General features: G+C 42.3%; 1 protein-coding gene across 1 annotated transcript; it reads left to right on the top strand.

Annotated features, from left to right (window-relative positions):
• Window positions 1-955: 955 nt before the first annotated feature.
• On the top strand, window positions 956-21,334 carry trip11 (thyroid hormone receptor interactor 11; the record flags this gene model as incomplete). Its single annotated transcript, XM_079220108.1, has 21 exons — window positions 956-1,094; window positions 3,955-4,031; window positions 5,224-5,334; window positions 5,576-5,878; window positions 6,569-6,637; window positions 7,319-7,484; window positions 7,721-8,047; window positions 8,627-8,667; window positions 8,761-8,859; window positions 9,083-9,286; window positions 9,861-12,902; window positions 13,345-13,485; window positions 14,095-14,288; window positions 14,894-15,057; window positions 15,187-15,290; window positions 15,411-15,510; window positions 16,752-16,833; window positions 17,588-17,702; window positions 19,060-19,182; window positions 19,404-19,548; window positions 19,831-21,334. The coding sequence occupies 21 exons, from the start codon at window positions 956-958 to the stop codon at window positions 20,040-20,042; spliced, it is 5,958 nt and encodes a 1,985-aa protein (XP_079076234.1). The 3' UTR covers window positions 20,043-21,334.
• Window positions 21,335-21,640: the final 306 nt, after the last annotated feature.

The raw sequence follows: 21,640 nt of genomic DNA, 5'->3' as shown, positions 1-21,640 counted from the left end.
TAAGATATTAAAATAATAAAATAACATCATTCATTATTAGACATTCACAGCAAGTTCAAGTGCATTTTAAAAATGGTGTTTTTAAAGGTGATTTAAATGAGGACGTGGCTTGTCTGATCTAAATATGAGGAATACACACAAAAGAAACATACTCCAAATCTAACATTGGTATAGCTTTCGTCAAACAAAAAGGTTATAGCTCTTATATAACATTTGGGTTAAATATGGTTTATGAATAAACATTTTTTTCTAAAAATGTATAATTTACACATATTTCCTATTTATTATCTTACTAAACTTCCAATAATAATTAACAGAATACGAAATACATTTATGAACATAATGTATTATTTATCCACTGAAGGCAGCGCCTGACTTTCAGTTGGCGTTCTCTTGGTTCCTGAACGCACCTTGAATATGTTGGTCCTCCAGTATCCCACAATGCACCGCGGCCCTGTTCCGTGTCCACGTCAAACCTGACAGCCATCGCCGCCGCCGCAGCCGAGCTGATATGGCTGCAGTTGAGGTGGCACTTTCTGGACGCCGTGTTGTTTAGACCGGTGAGAAAACTGCTGAAAATACCTCTCGCGCTCCCCGGAAACAACACAGACCTCAACGAAAGGACGTAATCTTCAGTATCAGCTGTCTGACTGTGCTATAGCGTCTCTTAGCTTAGCTTAGCTCGACAAATTCCTGAAGGCAAAAGATCAGCTGTCATTAGCCGAACCGGGGTCTTTGCTAAATGAGCGCCTGTCAGCCTGAAAAGCGACTTTGTTCCGCAAGATTAAAGTGGATTTTGAAGTTGACTAAGTCCCCGTGGTGTAGAGTGTACAGTTCAGATTGATGACCGATTTAACTGTATCACCTCTGGAGTCAAAGCTAGGCTAGCTTCCCCTTCCCTTTAGTCCCCTTCGGCCCTGCTTTGTTTTGGTTTAGGTTTGTTGTCCTCCTCGAGATGTCATCCTGGCTGGGTGGGATCGGCTCCGGCCTCGGCCAGTCTCTGGGCCAGGTCGGCGGGAGCCTGTCCTCTTTCACCGGGCAGATCTCAAACTTTACCAAAGACATGCTACTGGAAGGGGTGGAAGAAGTGGGAGGTAAGTTTGTGTTCCTGTTTTCTTTGTTAGGTCGCCACCTCACCAGGCACACGGTTTTGAGTGACACAGCTGTAGCAAAGAGTGTTTTGTACACACATGCATGAGCTGGTTGATAGTTCCAGTGTATCAATCTTAAATTGAGCACCCGCTAAAAGGTGCCTTTTAGGTTCCCAGGTCCTGACATGCACACTAGCTATCCTAAAATAGAAAATATTTGGGTCTTTAGTAAGATTGTAAAAGTATCTTGGCTGTCTTGGGAAGCAACAGAGAAAAACATTGAGCAGTAGAAAATTTATTGCAACAAAATCTGGAAAAAATATGTTAAAGAACTATTGCTTACGTCCCTTAAAAAGTATCCGTTAACTGAAAAACTACCAACAAGGTTTGGCCGACTTACTGTGAGTGATGTGGAAAAACAAGTAGACAGTCGAGACACATGTGTTTTTTTGCTTATTGGTGTTTCAGTGTATTAGAAGGCCCTGTAATATAAATATCTGTTCCACACTCAGCTGTCGTCATCAAAAGCAAATGTCAGCTCACACGAGAGAAACGTAAGCAGTTTGTAATAAGTAGATAGTACTCGAAACAAATACAATGCAGACACTCAGTTGTCAGTTTACCAGGTAAAACCAATCCATAAATCAATTAGACTTATCTACAACACTACAATATAACAGACTGACAATAAGTTCAATGTTCTGTTTTTGTTGAAACTGTCAATCCTATTTCTGTCTGAGTATGGACTAAATATCAGAAACACAGTGGCGGGCCTGGTATTCCTACCTACGCCTTCATCAGCTGTTTAACAGCGCAAATAAAAAACGTTCCAGATTACCTTTGAATTAACTATTAGTTAATATTAGTTGGCAGTCAGTTTGAATTAGTTGGCATTCAGTCTTCATTTATTACTTGACTACTTTCTTTGTTCTTGAACAGCACCTAATTTGTTTTACTTCAAAGGCACCAACACCAAGTTTCTTGATCCAGTGCAGCACCCACTTTATTTTTCTTCATTATTAGTGATTGACTGAATTGGTAAAAAGTACTCAGCTGCTTTGTCTCTTGTGTTTTCAAGATAATCTTGTTCTCATTGTGAAAAGTGCATACCGGTATATGTAAACAGAACTCCCTTTTCTATTGCTGCTCTGTTGACACTGAACGAGAGTTGGACTACTTGCAAGACAATAGAGAGCTGCAGGGATGACGTAAGCCAACGGGATATGTCATTTTGGATTTCATATTGGATTATTGCAGAAAATAAACTCTGTGTCAATCAACGTTGTTGGCGAAGACGTTCTTTTAGTCTAACTTAGCCACTTGTTAGCGAACCGCCTTTGAGACACGTAAAAGCTTCACGATTTTTTAGAGGAGTATTTACTGGCGTATTTTATGTTGTAGAACAAGACGTTAAAATCTCTTAAACTTGTGTTAACCGCAGACCTTTTGTCGGGCATCAAACCAAAAACCTATTGACTTTGAGACATTGGAACCAGAAGTGCAAACATGCTCACTCATTTTCTGGTTTTGGGACTCATTCCCGCGGCACTCGATAATGTTTGTTTAAATTCAGTGTGTGGTGTCTTTTGAGTACTTTGCCTTTCCCCATCACCACTGCTCTGCATCTCAATGTCAGTCTTTAATGTAGCACTAATAGCCACTTGTAGCATCTAATTCATAGTTAATAACACACAGTTCTGTGCTTCAAGCTAACTGAACAAACCTGGATTATAAATAGTTATTTGTTAATCACGGGGGGGAAGAGTCCTGCTAACACCAAGTCTGTGACACAATGGTCTAACTTTTTCCTTCCAGTCGGGATCACACGATAGTCGACCTCTTACTAGGGTCAGCAGAGTTAAGGTGCTTTTGAAGGATGCACAAAAACTGTTTCCTGTTGCCCTCATGTATATGCAGCTACCTGTGGCGTGGGTAAATCACATGTTTCTTCTAGTTTTAAATGTTACCCACATACTTTATTTTGCCAGGTGATGGTGAAAGAGTTTTCATACATGCGCATAGAAGTAAGCAAGTTAGACATGTTCATCTATTGCAACACTCACCAAACTGACAGTTTACTGTAAAAGTTATTTTGGTGTAAAGTCTCAGGCAAACCTTCTCAGTCGATGCAGTCGCCCCCTCATTTTTGTGTTTCTTGTTACCACCTCACTCCGGCGGACTCATGAGTGTTTTACGGCGACAAAATGCAATAATTATGGAGTTTCTATCAAAAGGGCTCCATCTCATTTGGCCAGTTAAACCCCAAAGTGCCATCACTCTGAAGCAAATGGACAACATGTGATAAAGTATTGACTCAAAGAGAACTTTGACCGCAGATCTCCAACTCACAGCTCTAATCTAACACCAAAAGTATGAATTCTTATCACTGAGTATGGAGCACAGCTGTGAAGCTCTCTGCAAATCCGGACTGCAAGTACATTTTATTAACAGGAGAATTTAAAAGAGACGACATGAACTGGAGCTAGATCTCCCTATAGGCCTATAGGTTGGCTGAGCTTCATCCAGCTGTTAAGGTCACATAACTCCAATACGATCCCCAGAAATGTTGGCCTGCTCAGCCGTGCGTGTTTGTTTGTCATGTGAGCCGGCGGGTAACGCAGATCTGTGTGTTGAATGGAGAAGAAAACAGTGACCAGTTAGTATCTCTTGAATGTCCTCCTTGATAAACTTGAAAATCATGTTATCAGAAAACTGATAAAATCCCCTCTGTTACTCTGTTTATGTAGCAAAGTTTTGTGGATTAGACTCACATTTAACTTATGCTGCCTTTTTGTTTTTGCTGTAAACTGACTTGTGTACATATTTTGATATATTCAACGCTATATTTTCCATGTAACTGCAGATGCTGCCACAGAACTGCATGTGTCCAATACCAAGTTGGCCGACATCGAGGGTGCATTGGCCTCTCAGAAATCTGAGGTGAGATTCTTTGTGCATTTATCAAGCCTTTCTCACCATCGGTGTGTTGTCTTGTCATAGCAGGAAAAGCTCATCTCTGACTTGTAACAGTAACTATGGATTTGTTCAGTTTGTCCCAGTAAGCCAGCATGCACTGCACCAGGCAGAGTTAATGTTGTTTATTTTAACTTGCCTGGTTGGACAAGTGGTCAGAAATCTACTTGCCCCAATACATTTGTCCTATTTAATAGCAGTTATCAAATTACATGGAAGACTAAAGGTGATTATTATGTTTTATCCGCCTTGCGACCAAACTGCGCAATACATAGTTGGATTTTCGGCCACATCCTCTCTGATGCCACCCAACTGAACTCCTGTTTCCGGGATAACTGAAATTGATCGGTACTGTGCAGCTCTCTACAGCCGTGAGTGATGCGAGGTGGCTCAAGTTTCAGGTTAAGTTTATGTATAGAGCACATTCGAAAAGAACACAACTTGACCAAACTGCTGCACAGTGATAAAACAATAATACAATATATAAGAAGTGTCACTCAAGGGATTTGCTAGATGTACTGGCCTGACATGGCATTTTATGTTGCCCCGGCCAATCCTCATTGTTGCCAGGTCCCTGAAACTGACGCACCTAGCTATATTAAATGTTTTTATTTCCACCTGTGTTTGAAGTTAAATGTCTTTGGTAAGAAAGGTTTATAAATCCTCAAGAATGCACACTGGTTTTGATCTTCAGTACTTAGTGTGCGGCTCGTTGGCACTCGTAGGATGTTCTATGAACTTTAAAGGTCTAGAATCCTGTTGTTCAATGAGAGATTGGAGAAGGAGATCACTAGTAAGACGATTCTTCTTCTAGTCTTCAAATCCTGTTAAAAGACCAAAAACCAACAATGAATTGAATCTTCGTATTGTGTGTGTGTGTGAAGCATGATATATGTCATTCCTCTGCGCCATAGAGCTTCATTGTTATACAAAACTACCAAAAACACACCAATGAAGCACAATGTCTCATAGGGTGATTATTTTTTACTTAATCCCACAAACATCATCCTGCTGCTGTCAATACTCATTAGACTAGAGCACCAATTGGGTATCTGCAGCTACAAATGGTCCCGACCACCTTCCTGTTAAGCGGAAACATTTTAATTTCATCCACATATTTTGTATGTGACTGACTCTCCCTTCTCTCTCTTTGTTGCAGTACGACAGGTTGAGAAGGCTCCATGCAGAGCTCGAGGAGAAGCTTGAGGCCTCAGAGATCCAGATTAAAGGACAGTCTGCAGAGTACAGAGCCCTCCTGCAACAGAAAGATGTATGTACATTTGTGTTAATAATTAAAGCATTTACATAATATTTGTGTTAAATATATCCTATATAAGAGATAACATTCATTTATTTTTACATTTTTTGTGATTTTCTCCAAAGGCAATTTGCTCACACTTCGTGTTTCAAATCCTAATTTAAAACCTACATTCATTAAATATTCTTTATCATAAAAAATTCTAATAAACAAAAAAAAAAGGCAAAAAAAAATGTTTGTTTGTGTCTTCCAGGTGGAGATCAGTCACCTGAAAGCTCGACAGAGTGGACTCCAGGAGGAAGTCCAGAATCTGCACTACTCGGCTCAGTCTGCCGCCGTCGGTCCGGCCATGCTGCCCGTCACCACTTCTTCCTCGACCACTACCTCCTCTTCTGTCGCCTCCTACATGTCACGGCCCTTGGCCTCCCACCAGGGTTTCCAAGGCGACGAAATGGACCTCAGCGACGTGATCTGGTCGCAACAGGAGATCAACCGGCTGTCGACAGAAGTCATGCGTCTGGAGGCCGAGGTGACACACTGGAGGCGAATGTCTCAGGTAAGGATGATGGAGCAGGACAGGTCGTTTCTGATACAGAGAGTTGATAATAGGCCATCCAGTTAAAGGAATAGTTCCACATTTCCACCGTAGATAATCTCCTTTTATATAGTCAGTTTTATGTGCATTTGCACAGATTAAACAAACAATATATAATGTTTCATCCTTAGTAATTACTAAACGTTAGAGGTGCTGGTAGAGAGATTATGGGCAGAGCCAGGCTAGCTGTTTCCCCCTGTTTTCAGTCTTTATGCTTATGTTTCCTGGTTGCAGCTTCATATTTACCGCACAGACATGAGAGTAGCATCGATCTTCTCTACTAACTCAATGAAGCAAATAACTATTAAGAAAATTTGAACTATTCCCGAAATAAAACGTTTGTCTATGTAATAGTAATAATACAGTAATAATAGTTATAATTCAACCTTTTGAAAGTATGGCTTAAAAAAAATGGATTGGTTTTATTTGAGCAGTTTTTGGTCACGATGCTACATAAAACAATGTGCCAGATACTAAAATGTATTACATTTATTTGAGTTAATTTGTTTTCACCGTAATTGTTTTGATTACCTAAACATCTTTCTGGCATACCAAAAAACAAATGCTGTTTAAATTGTATTTATTTATTTTTATTCCATATGAATAAATCATTGGTGTAATTGTTTGATCTGATTTATTATTTTATTCCAGGCATCAACAGCAGCAACATCTGGGAATGGCGACCAGGGAGAGGTTCTCAAACTTCAAAGAACTACTAAGGTGAATTTGTAATTTTTGCTAGAATAAATTGTATTTTATGGTTGAATCAACATCTTAAAACTGCTATTATTAATATTTTATACGAACAATACCTGTAGTTTAAATGACAATGTGTATGTGAAAGGGGTGGTTCATATTACCCAAATCTGAAGTTCCTCTTAGATTCATGGAGTCAGTCTTGTGTTTGTTTTTGCTCTCCGCATGTGGTCAAAATTTCAATGAATGCAGATCTGAATAATTTCTAACAATAACTTTAGCTCGCAGCTCGCTCCGTCACTGCGAGCTAAACACTCAAAGTCACGACTGTTTGCTGTCCTGGCTCCTCAATGGTGGAATGAGCTCCCCATTGACATCAGCAGAAAGTCTCTACATCTTCCGTCGCAAACTAAAAACACATCTTTTTCGACTACACCTTGAATAAGGAAGGTAGCACCGCAGTAGCACTTTAATAACACTTAAATGGCACTTACTGATAGCACTTTGTAATTTAACTTTATTGAAGAAATTGTACTTTCTTGATTCTTGTTGTTCTGAGTTTGTACTCATGGTTGAATGCACTTATTGTAAGTCGCTTTGGATAAAAGCGTCAGCTAAACGAAATGTAATGTAATGTAATGTAACTTGCACAGAGCTGAGTGACGCTGAGACTCTAACTGTTATGTTATTGCTGCTTTGCAACAGGAGCTGCGGGAGGAGATGAGCCGTGAGGTGGATGAACACCAGCATGAACTGGCAGCTCTGCAGGACGCCCAGCGGCAGAAGATGGCCGACATCACAAGGCGACATAAAGAGGACCTCGCAGAGTACGAGGAGAGGATAGAGGAGCTGGAGGAACAGATTCATGGTGGTCAGCTGAACTTTGGTATTTGTTATTGTAACTTATGGAAGGGATAGGAAAGGTGTTTTCAGGTTTTTTATTTTTTAGCAAAGGTCAATTGTAACACAAATTGAGAGACAAAATGTGGAAGCAAGGCACCTTTTGCCAAATTCAATACTGTAATTGTGATAAACCCCTTCAACTTAGTGTTTCTAATCAGACACAACACACCGAATTAACTTACTCCTCTAAATCTTTCTCCCCAGGTGGTGTTCCAGCCACTTCCCCGTCAGATGCCTCCAAAATTCCTGAACTTCAGAAAATCATAAACTCCCTGCAGGAGGCGGCAGATCAGCGGGAGAATCAGCTGTCCGAGCTGTCCGCCAGTCTGGAGGAGGCACAGACGAAACACACGTCACTGCAGGCGGAGAAAGACGAAGTCCAGGAAGAAAACACCGAGCTGCTGCAGAACTACACGCGGCTGCAGGCCTCCGTCACCGAGCTTCAGACGCGAGTACAAGAGCAGGAGGGGAAGTCTCTGCAAAAAGCCCAGCTGGACCACGAGATCCAAGTGTTGAGGACAAACCTTGCAGGTATACTGTTATTCATGCTGAATACAGCTCATTAATGCCATTACATTAAAGCTCCTGCATGTTCTCAGAATCTCACTTTGCTAAAACTTATTGTGGAACCTACAGAATACTGTTATGAATACAGAATATTGTCATGGAGTCCCTAGTGAATGGAAGCCCTGAGAGGAAAATTCTGATGATCCATTTTCTAAGTCTGATCTGAATGGTTTTCTCTCCTGTCTTTATGACTTACGAACAGCTGAAAAAAGGTTGTGAGGTTTAATTTCTTCATGCCCTGTAATAGCAAGTTATGTCAATTAGAAAACCTGGTAGCCTGAAAAAAATACATGAATGCTTTTAGTCTTATTTTGAACATGGGGTAGTGGTGCACTTCAGCCTCTTGTGGCCAAAATGAGTAGTACAACAACAAAAGCTGAGAACCTGTTCTTAAACAAACGAATGAGACAAAACAATTAAGATCAGACTTATAAAAAGGATCACTGGATTTTTTTTCCTCTATTTATTCTCAGGACTTCTACATTCATAGCATGTTTTCCTTCATAATTAACCTGCATATTAACTAAAGTTTCTGATTTTCAGCTGCAGAAAAAGAAATAGCAGATATGAAAAGCACGACTGAGGTTAGTGTGATTTATAAATCATTAACCATACATCATGTTTATTTATAATCTAAGTCGTTTAATGAACGCTCTGTAACTCTTTTTTATAATTAGGCTGAACCAAAGGAAGAAGTTGAACATGCAGACATCTTAGAACTGAACACCATTATTGGGACGTTGAGACAAGAAAAGGATGTCCTAGAACAAGAAAAGGTTTGTTCTTCTGGTGCAATCTGAATATTTTAACCACAGGCTGCTTAAAATATCTTGTATGTCTTTATTGATTTTATTGATAAATGTATTGTATGTGTCTGTGTGTCACTTGACATGTAAGTGCATTCACACTTGCATGTGTTAAGTTATCGGTAAGACCGAAAAGGTCAGAACTCAGATGGAGTAATTGGATTATTGATGTTTTTTGTGTGTCTTTTCACAGCTCAGTCTCCAAGAAAGACTAGAAATGGCAAAGGAACAAATAGTTAACAATAACGGAGCTGAGTCTGGTGACACAGAGTCACTGGAGGATCTAAAGGCGGAGCTGGAGAGGAGAGAAAAGGTCCTGAGAAACACAGAGGAGGAACGAGACACCCTGATATCTGAGCTGGAGGAACTAGACGGGCAAAACCAGGAAGCAACACAGGTCTGACTGACCACTGAGGCCCGCTTTCTTTGTTCTCATATAATAATGATCATTTTTATGTAGCACTAAATCAGCCAAAGTGCTTTACAAAGCATTGACACGGGATCTACTGGCACAAATGGAATTAAATATGACTAATTATGTTTTCTTTAGTGTTTAATCAACTAAAAATATGAATCGTTTTCGTTATGTTAGAATGAGACGTTTTTATCTACATAATGAGCAGCTCCTCCTCACGGAGCCGGCCGCCATTTTTTTTCTACAGAAAACTGTCAAAAAGTCCTAAGTGCATATGATTTAATATGTATTAATTTAAACCCACTAAAATCTCTTACAATGTGGGAATATTAAACTGTGAAATACATAATTCGCTACTTATTTAATTTAACCTAGTAGGTTTTAATAGTCTTCAGACATTGTAATGGCGTCATGATGAGCAAAAAACAAAGCTAAGACATGGAAATGTATGATTTTTTTTTTTTTAAAGGAAAATATGGAGAAACCCTACAAAACTACAAATAACATGATGAGAATACTTTTTTACTGAATTATTTCCAACTTTTTCTGTCTCTAGCACATGATCTCAGTTAAGGAGCAGCTCTCTGGACAGCTGAGGGAGGCCGAGGCGGAACTGACTGAACTGACTGCAGAGCTGAACACAACCAAAGACCAGAGGAGGGCATTGGAGCAAGACCTGGAGAACCAAAAAGAGAAAGTGAGCCAGAGCGCTTTCACCCTCAACGACCTACATATGGGCAAACAGGAATTGGAACAGACAGTGAAGGATCTGAAAGACAAACTGGGACATGCACAGGAGCAGAGCAGAGAGGCACGAAGAGAAATCACAGAGCTGAAGAAGACTTCTCAGGAGCGAGAGGAGCAATTATCTGTTACCAAGGCAGAGCTGGATCAGGCAGGAGGGAGAGGAACGGAGGCACCGGGAACTGGAGAGAAGCTAGCAGGGATGGAGAGGGAGTTGTCAGAGCTCAGGAGAAAATTGGATGAGATGAGGAGCTCTGAGGAGAAGGTGCTGTCTGAGGACTACGAGTTGAAGATGGAAATCAGGAGGATGAAGACTGAGAGTGAGCAGGCTGTGGGTAAAACTGAGGAACTAACCAAGCAGATGAAGGAAAGCCAGGGAGCTCTGAACAGGACGGTACGGGAGAAGGACACTCGTATTGAAGCTCTGAAGCTGGAAAAAAGTCAAATAGAGGGTGAATTGGAGCAGGCTGAGAGGACGCTAACAGAACAGGGGAAACAGTTCCAGCAGACCATCGAGGAGTTGACTCGAGCCCGCTCCATGGACGCCTCCGCTTTACAGACGGAGCATGAGCGCGCCATCAAACTCAACCAGGAGAAAGACTTGGAGATATCTCAGCTGAAGAGAGACGTGGAGCAGCTGGCGTCCGACCACAAAGACACCAACGAGATGCTTTCCATCACCGTCGCAGGGCAGAAGCAGCTGACAGATTTGCTGCAGGAGAAGGATGTCTTCATGGACACGTTAAAACAGAACGCTTCAGATTTGCAGAAGGAGATGGAGAACAGTATTTTAGTCGTGACAAAGGAAGCGGATGCTCTCAAACGGGCACTAGAGGAGAAGGATAAACAGTTGGGTGGTATGAAGGAGAAGAACAGTCATTTGAAAGAAGAAATCGACCGACTCAGGGATCAGCAGAGCAGACCTCCAACTCTGTCTGAGCCCAGGACCTTAGACATCATGACAGAGCTGGAGACAGAGATCACCCAGCTCAAGTCCTCCAGGAATGGTCTGGAAGAGGAGGTCCAGACTCTGAGGAGGACCATGGAGGAGCTGCAGGTCTCTCTCCTTCTGTCGCAGCAGTCCCTGCAGGCGCAGCAGACGGAGCTGGAGCAGGCTCACGTTCGCCATCAGCAGACCACACTGAACTATGACAGACTCATCCATGCCAGAGATGACGAGATATCCTGCCTTCAGCAGACTGTAGATCAGCTCAGAGAGGGTCAAGTGCGGGACTCCCCACCTGTGCAGGGTGAGGTCATCCTGCAGGAGGAGAAGACCCAGACTCTAAATCAGGAGAACGGCAACGAGAAACACGACCTGTCGAAGGTAGAAATAGAAAGACTGGTGAGAGGCATCAAGGAGAAAGAGACTGAAATCAGCCTGCTGAACGAGAAGAACCTCTCACTGATTAGACAGGTGGATCAGCTGGTGTTGTACCGTGATGAGGTGGGCAAACTGTCCCAGATGATCCTGCAGAAGGATCTGGAGATCCAAGCACTTCATGCCAGAATGTCCATGGTCGGAGGTGGTGGACACAGCCAGGATGTCATGTTCCTACAGCAGCAGCTGCAGGCGTACGCCGTCGAGAGAGAGCAAGTGCTTGCCGTGCTCAACGAGAAGACCAGGGAGAACAGCCAGCTTCGCTCCGACTATCACCGCCTCATGGATATCATGGCAGGGAAGGAGGCGGCCCTGTCAAAGCTTCAGCAGGAGAACCAACGCCTCTCCAACATGAGCGACCCCTCAGGAAGCCAAGAGATGTTCAAGGAGACCATCCAGAACCTGTCCCGCATCATCAGGGAGAAAGACATCGAGATCGACGCTTTGACCCAGAAGTGCCAGACCCTGGTGACCGTCCTGCAATCTTCAGCAGGTGAGTCTGGTAGTGGCTCCGGAGGAGTCAGCAGCAACCAGTTTGAGGAGCTACTGCAGGAGAGGGACACGCTGAAACAGCAGGTGAAGAAGATGGAGGAGTGGAAGCAGCAGGTGATCACCACGGTCAAGAACATGCAGCACGAGTCGGCTCAGCTGCAGGAGGAGCTGATCAAGCTGCAGGGTCAGGTCTGCGCTGACAGCGACAGCAGCTCCAAGCTGTCAGTGGACTACGCCGGACTGATCCAGAGCTACGAGCAGAAGGAAAGGAGGCTGGGAAGTCTGAGTCAGGAACTCGCTCAGGTCCAGCATACCATCACCCAGCTCAGCACCACCAAGGATGTCCTGCTGGGTAAATTGGACAGCGTAGCACAGACTCCTGAAGTCGTAGCTGCTCAGGCTAGTGGAGCTTCTCTCACAGCTGATGCTCATAGCCGCCAGACGTCTCCAACAGCAAACTACGAGAAACCCCAGGAAGAAATTGTCCAATTGCGATTTCAGTTGGCTGAGAAGGAAAACATAATCATGACCCTTCAGGAGAACAACCACCTGCTCTCCAACTCAGCGTCTGCCACGGAGAGCGAGCAGAGAAGTCAGGTCGAGGAGGTTCGGCTGGTCCGAGAGAGGCTGGAGGCCCTGCAGAGGTCTATGAGGGAGAAAGACCTGCTCATCAAAACCAAAGGCGACCAGCTGGGTCACGTCAGTGAGTCACTACGAAACCGCGAGAATGACAACGAGGTGCTGAAGCAGGCCGTGACCAACCTGAAGGAGCGGGCTCTCATTCTGGAAATGGATGGGAGGAAGCTGAAGGAGGAGAACGAGCTGGTAGCTTCGCGCTCTCGGGAGAAAGAGTCCGAGTTCAGAGCGCTGCAGGAAACCAACATGCAGGTTTCCCTCCTGCTGAGAGAGAAGGAGTTTGAACTGAGTGCAGTGAGCGAGAAGTCTGCAACAGTGGAGAGGATGCTCAAGGACAAAGAGCAGGTCAGTTGGCAACTAAGACTTCAGAATTATTACCTGTATTTCTCTTTAATTTCATTGTTTGGTTCTATTGAAAGACATTTTGTTACTTTTTTATTTTTATTTACCTGTCTTGTGTAGCTGGAAGGAATATTTAATCGCCAAAATGACAATGTGTATGAAGAATCAAATACTTAACCAGTGTTACTTTCACTCTTCATGAAACTAGCTTCCATGGTAAAACGTCTTGATGAATTGAACGCTACATTGACAACAGCAAAATAAATAAAATAAAAATTGTCGTTTTGGGGGGTAAAATATTCCTTAAAAGTGCTTTTCTTAGTTCCCATGCGTCTTGGTGAAAAAAAATGTATCTGTAATAAGCCGTTCAGAGAGGAAACAGTTGTTTTCTTTTATTCTTCAAATAGTCTCATTTCTGATTTACTGTGCTGCTGATGTGATGCAGGGTAAGTCTGGTGAGCTGAACCAACTCCTGAATGAACTGAAGTCCATGCAGGAGAAAGCTTTTGCATTCCAGCAGGAGAGGGATCAGGTGATGATGGCACTCAAGCAAAAACAAATGGAGACCACTGCAGTACAGTCTGAGGTAGGAGGACATATGCTATTCAGTCATTAGCTTTAGCTTTGAACTGTGCATCTGTGTTTGCTCACCGCTGGGTTCTGTGTGCAAGACAAATTCAACTTTTCTACGGTTTGCATCACCGTTTATTGTTTGGCTAGCATTTTTTACATGTCAAAGTGAATATTCAGCCAGTAATATTCACTATATCATTATATTACATTAAAACAAATGTAATATAATGATATTACATTTGTTTTTACATGGTAAAGTCCATCAAAACACACTTTGCACTGCATTTCTGAGAAGCACATTTTTTTTGCACATTGTACATCAGTATAAGGATACAAATATATAAGAAACAGACAATTTGGTGTAAGTTTCCCATGATCAGGTTAATCACATTATTTTATTGTATGATATAAGTCAAGTCACGTTGCTTCAAAGTAGACTCAAGACAAATGGGCGTCAACAATTCACAATGTTCAACCATTCCGTGTTAGTTCCTTAACTAGACTCATTATGCTTTCCAGCCATAAAAAACATGCTGTCATTAATGACAAGTAACTTTGAGGAACTGTAACAGTTACAGGTCAGTAATCTACACATGTAACGGTATTTCTTTTTCCTTCACAGCTTCAGCATATGAGGGACAAAGAACAGCGTCTCAACTTGGAGCTTGAAAGGTTACGTAATCACCTCTTGGAGATTGAGGACTCGTACACGAGAGAAGCCCTCGCTGCAGAGGACAGGGAGACAGAGCTGCGCAGGAGGGTGGCACTGCTGGACGATAAACTGGCCACATCCTCGAGTGCTGGGGAGAGTGCCAGGTTAGCCTGAACTAAAACCACGCTTTAGACAAATGCAAATGAAATCATCAGGGATGTCGCTGCTCATTTTCACCATGGTTTAGATATTGAACAGGAATAGCATGCCACATGTAATTGAGAATAGGTGTCATTGGTGGCTGTGTGGCAAAGAAAAAAGTGCAAATTGCCCAAAAAATTATGATCTAAAATGGATTTCCAGTTTGTAGTTTTGCAGCTAAAGAACACCATACGTGTTACTCTAAATAAAGATATTGAGTCTGCAACAGTCCTGAGACGCTGATATTAAAGGAATACATACAGCCACAAAATAACCATTTGTATATCAATTGCTCACCCCTTGTTGCATTGAGTTCCCTTGAATGCCTGCATGACAATTTAACATAATGCCAGTTGAGTAATTGATGAAAAATGGTAATTTTGTGGGTAAAGTATTCCTTTTAAGTACTAGATGTCCAAAACATATCCTTCATGACTTGGACTAAGAGATCCTTACGTTCCATTGACTGGGCCTTCATTTTGGAATTGATCTGAATGCCTATGGAATCTCCTGGTTTAATTAAGGTTATATAAACAGTGAACATTTGTTCCTGGTTCTGTGCCACCAGCCAACAAGCCAGCATGCAGGTGGAGTCTCTGCAAGAGCAGCTGACTGGAGTGGTGAAGCAGAGGGATGAGGCACTCATCCGTCTCAGAACCTCCCAGGAGCAGGTCAACCAGTATGCAGTGTCGCTCTCCAACCTGCAGATGGTGCTAGAGCAGTTTCAACAAGGCAAGTCATCTGCTTCTCCATGAAGACTCAGCTCGTAGTATCTACCTTGGTGGTACTGAGAAGGCAGTTTGTGCAATGAAATATCCATATAACCTGTAATAATTGTTTCTCCCCCCCCCCCCCCATCAGAAGAGAAAGCCATGTACTCTGCAGAGCTTGATAGGCTCAAGAAGGAGAAAGACGAGTGGAAAAGAAAAGCACAGAGGCTGGAGGACCAAGCATCCTCCCTTCAGGTAGACCAGCAATCAATAACAGATCAGAATATCTATTCACTTGATTTACATACGACATCTGCCGCCAACAGCAAGGCCAATAATCAACGCAAACAATAACGGCTTTATGATCTCTGTCAGATTAACCTTGACGAAGCCAACACTGCTCTCGAATCAGCGTCTCGGCTCACCGATCAGCTCGATCTAAACGAGGAGCAAATTGATGAGCTGAAAAAACAAGGTGAGCTGCAACAGAGTGTTATCACCCGCCAACTTCTAGCGCCCCTCTTCTGGTTGAATGAGACTGTCAGTCAAAACTCCATACAAGCTATAAATGGAGGTATCTTCATAAGGTTGTAATAATAACAAAAAGTATTTTAAACTGTTTAACATCTGCTTGGTTCAAAGACCTCTAATGTTTGTTCACGATGTTGTGGAATGCAACTACCATCATCTGCTGCCCTTTTCTGTCCCAGGCAGCCTTTAGACATAAACTTATTTTTTTCCGTTCTCCCAGGCTTTTACTTTAGTGTGCACATGTCCTTATCATAATCTGAATAACAGAGCAAGTGAAACTCTGGTCTTCCCTTAGGTGTGGTTGTCCTCTACACACTCAGCAGATTTCCCTCTTATCTCTCTCTCTGATTTGGCCGGCAAATTCTCAGACAGCTTCTTTTTTCACCCCTCTATGGCTGTTCAGACATTGTTCAAACCTGATATGAGGCCATATATTTACTGCACAAATCAGTCACCTATGGAATATTTACATTGGGTCTATTAATAGTTGGTTAGCCGTGAGAATGTCTCACCAATGAGGGGATGGCGTTGGTATGTGCATCGTAGCCCCAGTTTGTGCCTCTCGTGCATTAACACTGAATTCAAGCCACGGCACAAAGAATCCAATGTTTTGATTAACAAATACCCGATGAGCTTTGAAAACCCCAGAAGGTCATTTAACAAAATGTACTGCTGTTCTGAAAGTATTTCCAGATTCCTCAAAGACTCTTCAAACCATCTGGAGGAAAACACATTCTGTCCGCTGCACAGTATAAACATTTTTAGCATATTCTATTATTATTGTTTATGTTGGTTAACACTGATGTTACTTTCTATTGTTTTATATTTTCATTATAAAAGAGTGTTCATATTTTTATAGAGCAAGGATGTGGCTCCGAAATATAGTCGCAAATTGAAACGGGTAATGGATCTAATTCATCATATTTATTGTAAAAGCATCCAGATGGTTAAGACAAGTCTGTGATGCTTCTGAAATACCTTCAGGGCAGCAGTAAGTCTTGTTTAACGACTTTCTGGAATATTCAAAGATTGTCAGGTATTTATTTTTGTGTGATCGGCTGCTTCGGTTTGTGGCTAATGTCAAGTACATGAAAGGCACACGCTGGGGTTATGGGCAACATGGACATGACTTTTAAACAATAAAAAAAAACATCTCTTCACACTCTGGGTGTGTCTGTGTTACAGTGGAAATTAGACAGGAGATGTTGGAGGAGGCGCAGAGGAAGCTGATGACACTTCTAAACAGCACAGAAGGGAAGATAGACAAGTAAGTTTGGTCCTGTCTGGGTTAAATATTACATTATTTTATTCACATAAATTACATTATTATTTACTGACTATGGATATGATGTCCAGACTCAACCTCTAAAAATGTTTAAGATATTATACCATATGATATTTATATTTAAATGTATAAATATAATTGCCTATTATATAGGTCTGTTTATGTTTCTATGATATTCATAAAGACGTCTTGCGCCGTGTTAGTGGGTCTCCATGTGTAAATCTCAACCGGATAAGGCAGAAAAAACGTTCGAAGAAAACAAAAACATCCCAATTCACGGAGATGCCGATTCACACGGGACTTGTATTCACATGACCTCTGTGTTTGGTTCAATGTGGTCGGTAATTTGTGGTGGAATCTTTTTTCTGAGGGCATTTCACAGAAGATCACAGAAGACCTGGCAATTATTAAAAATTACTAGCGGTCCCTAGTTAATACTAGTCCTGTGTGAATTGGGGCTTTAGACAAAGAAAATGATCTCCAAATTTGGAGTTATTGATTTCTTTTTTTTAAGAATAAGTGTTTCTTTAGCTGCCAAAAACATTTAAAATGCCATTGAATTACTGCTAAAATGGTTGGTCATAAAACTGAAAATAGAGCTCTTTTAGATACATAGTTTTAACAGGCCAGCTATAGTGATTGAATTGATATAAATAAATCTTGTGGACTGCTGTATAAATATGGGATTGAGGTATTGAATGACATCATGCCTAAATTATTCATATTCTGTTTCCAGAGTCCTGATGCGTAACCTGTTCTTGGGATACTTCCACACACCTAAAACCAAGCGTGCCGATGTGCTGAGGCTCATGGGAAGTGTTCTGGGACTGAGCAGAGAAGATGTTGATAAGGTGAGAGATTCCTTGACTCAAAATAAAAGTATTTACTTCAGCACATGTTCACATATTCACATAATCACGTTTCTGGGCGAGAATTGGTATTAAAACAACATTTTATTACGGTGTAATGATATTAACATTAATTGTGCCTTATTCGGAATAAATGCATCCACGTCTCCACACCGATTAATTAAATGTATATATTAGACTCATTTAATTATATAATTTTTTCACATATTTATCCAATACATTAAATGTAGAAAGATGTACTTTGTGTCTTTGGCTGGGCAATTAGAGTACATGTAAGCCTTGATATGAGCCGGTACAGGTGGTGGACAGCTCATTTTTAAAAGTAACCGAATCACAATTGCGCTGAGCTGCTAAGTTTCAGCAGTTTCGGCTCCAAATTACAGATACCTTTGTTCAAAAGCAGCGAGGAGAAACAGGATGATAAAGAGAAACAGTGTTGGCAGAGAAGAATACAGTCCCTGTTCCAGGTCACTCCGACCGATTTATTAAACCTGTCCTTGAGTGAGTCGATCCTGAAACTCGCTTTTTAACTCCAGCAGCCGCTGAAAATCCTCTCCGTGCTCAGCCCAGAAAAATAAAGCGTTTCCTTCCACAGACCTTCTGGCAGGAGCCATGTGAGACTCCATCCAACGATTGCAAAGTATATTACCCAATACTCCTACAGTAAAACAGATAGGGTGAGGGGCAAATGCAATTAGAAGTCCTCAGAAGACCGTTTTGAGGTCGTTCTACTTTTCATCTCTCCCTCATCTCCTGTAAATGCTATTTAAATTTCCCACTCAACTAATGTTTACGGCAGCCGAGTGTCTCACAAAACCAGACTACTTTTTAGAATTGACCTCAGTGGATCAGCTAGTATCCCCCCTCTGCTGCCTTTTTTAGCCCAAAGCTATGTATCTTTTATATATATTTATATATATATATATATATATATATATATATGCTGTCCATCCAGCTGGATCCTGCCAAATGATTCTCATGATGATTAGAGAGCATGAATGATGGTGAATAATAAATGTGTTTCCTGTCAGAGCGTGGGCCGTCTGTCAGACTCTGAGTGTCTGTATATGCGCTTAACTAGTATTGGGTTCACTAAATAATTTTCCAGAAAGTGGTGGCAGGCAAAAAGAAAGCCAAGAACAATTAAAACTGAAATAATCTGACCGCTTCTTTGAAATAGGAAAAAAAAACAGCCTGAATGAACGTTGGCTATACCTGCACTCTTCATACATCATTTAGTAACGTATTTCATGTACTTGATCCTAAAATATTTGGCGCCTGTGATGATTTGTAAGAATCCAACAGTATTTGTCTGCACTTCCTCACCGCCCATCTGCAGATGTTGGGGGAGGACGGACGGCACGGTGTTACTGGATGGATGTCGAACTGGCTCGGAGGCAGAGGAGCACAGAGCGTCCCAAACACGCCCCAGAGGCCCACCAGTGGCCAAGGGTTCAACTCGGTAAGAGACGCCACATTAAGTTCCTTTTAAAACAGACACACACACAGTTTATGTTTCATACAGTATGCTATCCGGACAGAGCGCATCAAAATGCTTTAGCCGGACTCACAGAACTACAGTTAGCCTAAAGCTGACATTTGGTCACGTGCGTCAAGGCACAAGACGACCTTCACACAATACAAAGTCAATAAAGACAGTTCTTGTGTCCTTTGCTGTTGCAGTCCTTCTCAGAGATGTTTGTGAAGTTCCTGGAGATCGAGTCGACCCCTTCACTGCCCGCGGCGAGGCTTCCGGCCCATGACATCAAGGCTCTGAGCGCTCCGCCTCCGAGACGAACCGGCAGTGCTGCTTCCAGCGGCGCTGCAGGTAAACAACACCTTTGGGAGTTACAACAACACCTTTGGGAGTAACCCCCGGCGGGGTGTTTATTTCTCCCGTGTTGCTTAATGAGTCACACGGGAGGCGCCGTTCTTTCTCTTGCGTCTCCCCAAACAAATCCAACCTTATTTAACACTGACGTCTCTCTCTCTCTCTCTCTTTCTCTCTCTCTCTCTCTCTCTCTCTCTCTCTCTCTCTCTCTCTCTCTCTCTCTCCCCCCCTCCCTCGCTCTCTCTCTCTCCCCCTCCCTCGCTCTTTCTCTCTCCACAGGAGCTGTAGCGCTAAGCAAGCGACCCGGCGAGTCCAACCCTTTCCTGGCCCCTCGCTCTGCCGCGGTCCCCCTGCTGGCTGGTTCTAGCTCTGGCAGCTCAGGAGGTCACCTGCTGATGAAGCCCATCTCCGACGCCCTGCCCACCTTTACACCTGTGCCGGTCTCCGCTGAGTCTGGCGGAGCTGTGCTCAAGGACTTGTTGAAGCAGTGATCGGCCCCATGAAGAGCGCCAGACAGACATATTTATTCATTCAACATGAGTTTTACACTACACAGACGGAGATATTTTAGCAGTTCTGCTAGTTATTGCTGCTCTTTTTTCTTTCTTTTTTTAATATCCTGTAAAAATAATTGTCAGAGAAGTCATTCCTTTTTTTTGTGAGGGGGCAGAGACTAAATGTATTTTTTTGCGATTACTGTTCTATGCAACAGAGTTTCCCTTTACACGTTGGTCTCAACATCATTGTTACGTTTTGATGCACAAGTTGAAGATGATCACGAAATGACGCCACATGCAAAACGGACGCAGGACGAGAACAATTTTCAACTTCGTAGTTCAGAGAGCAATACCGTCGATTTTCAGAAAGTGTCTTTTGAGTTACATTTCGTCTTACATTTAGATTTTTCTTCATCGGACAAGTTCTGAACACAAGTGACCTTGTAACTCACTGTGTGCAGTTCAATCCATGCGGGTTGAGTCGAATCATCACCTCTGTTTGCGAGAGGAGACATCTCATGTCCTTCAGTCGTCATCCTTTGACTTGCAGGACAACTATTATTTTCTTGTCTTCTGGGTCTTTTTCTTTCTTTTCAACGACACAGTGATCTGTTTCTGATCAGGTCTTGCCTAAAACCTCTGGCAGCAGTAGTCTGCATAGAGATGTATGTGGTGCAATACATCTGTTCAAACCATAAAAACATTTTTGCTAAATCTTGTCTTTTCCAGACGGCAAGACTGTGATATGCAACAAGCGTAGTAATTATGGCTGTAACTGCGGACTGTGGTTGATCGGCCTGAGGCTGCTCATATGTTAAAGTACAGGACTATTATATAGTTATATGTATGTAAATGGGTGGCGTTGTTTCCTATTTATGGGCACTAAGGAAGTTTTTGAAGTTAAGTGCCTGCATTTTGCTAATTAGATAGTTGTATAATCAGGACTGTAAATGGTTAATATAAATATATATATTTACAAAATGTAAAAACTGCACATTTAAAAAGTTTTACCTGACCAGAGCTGGCCAATGCATAACTGAGCTGCTCTACATTTTTGTATAGAAATCATTCAGCCGCTGCAGAGTATTACAGGGTTTCTCCAGGTGTATTATTGACTTGTAAAAAACTGTAAATCCTCGCTGTAAAATAATTTTTGGGGAGATGTAAAATCTGAAACTAGGACGTCTGAAAAGAGAGTTGGAATACCTTGAACTTGGATGATCTTTACCCAATGTAAGTACCCGTGATTTAATTGGAATTTAAAATCAAATAAAGATACTGCTGTTCTGGCCCTTTACTGCTGTGCTTCTTTTTCCTCTCTCTAACCATCATCGTCATGCAAACCAGATGTGGCTACTACGGCGCGGATAACCTGCGTTGCCTGCGCCAGATGTGCAGTGTCATTCAGCTGTAGCCGTGTGGAATAAGAGGAGGAGGAGGGGGGGGTGTTTATAACTTTGTCAAACAGACACCCACTGTGTATGCTTTATGCCTTTTTGGCCCCCAACAGCACAGGAGTCGCAGCTTGTTGGAGTGAGCGCGCGCCGCTGTCTCTGTCTGGAGGGGGCTGGCTCTCCCTGATTGAATCCAGC

Source organism: Taurulus bubalis (assembly GCF_910589615.1).
Source record: "Taurulus bubalis genome assembly, chromosome: 1".
Taxonomy (NCBI): domain Eukaryota; kingdom Metazoa; phylum Chordata; class Actinopteri; order Perciformes; family Cottidae; genus Taurulus; species Taurulus bubalis.
The sequence above is the reverse complement of the archived record's forward strand: the minus strand, read 5'-3'. Positions and strand labels throughout refer to the sequence as shown.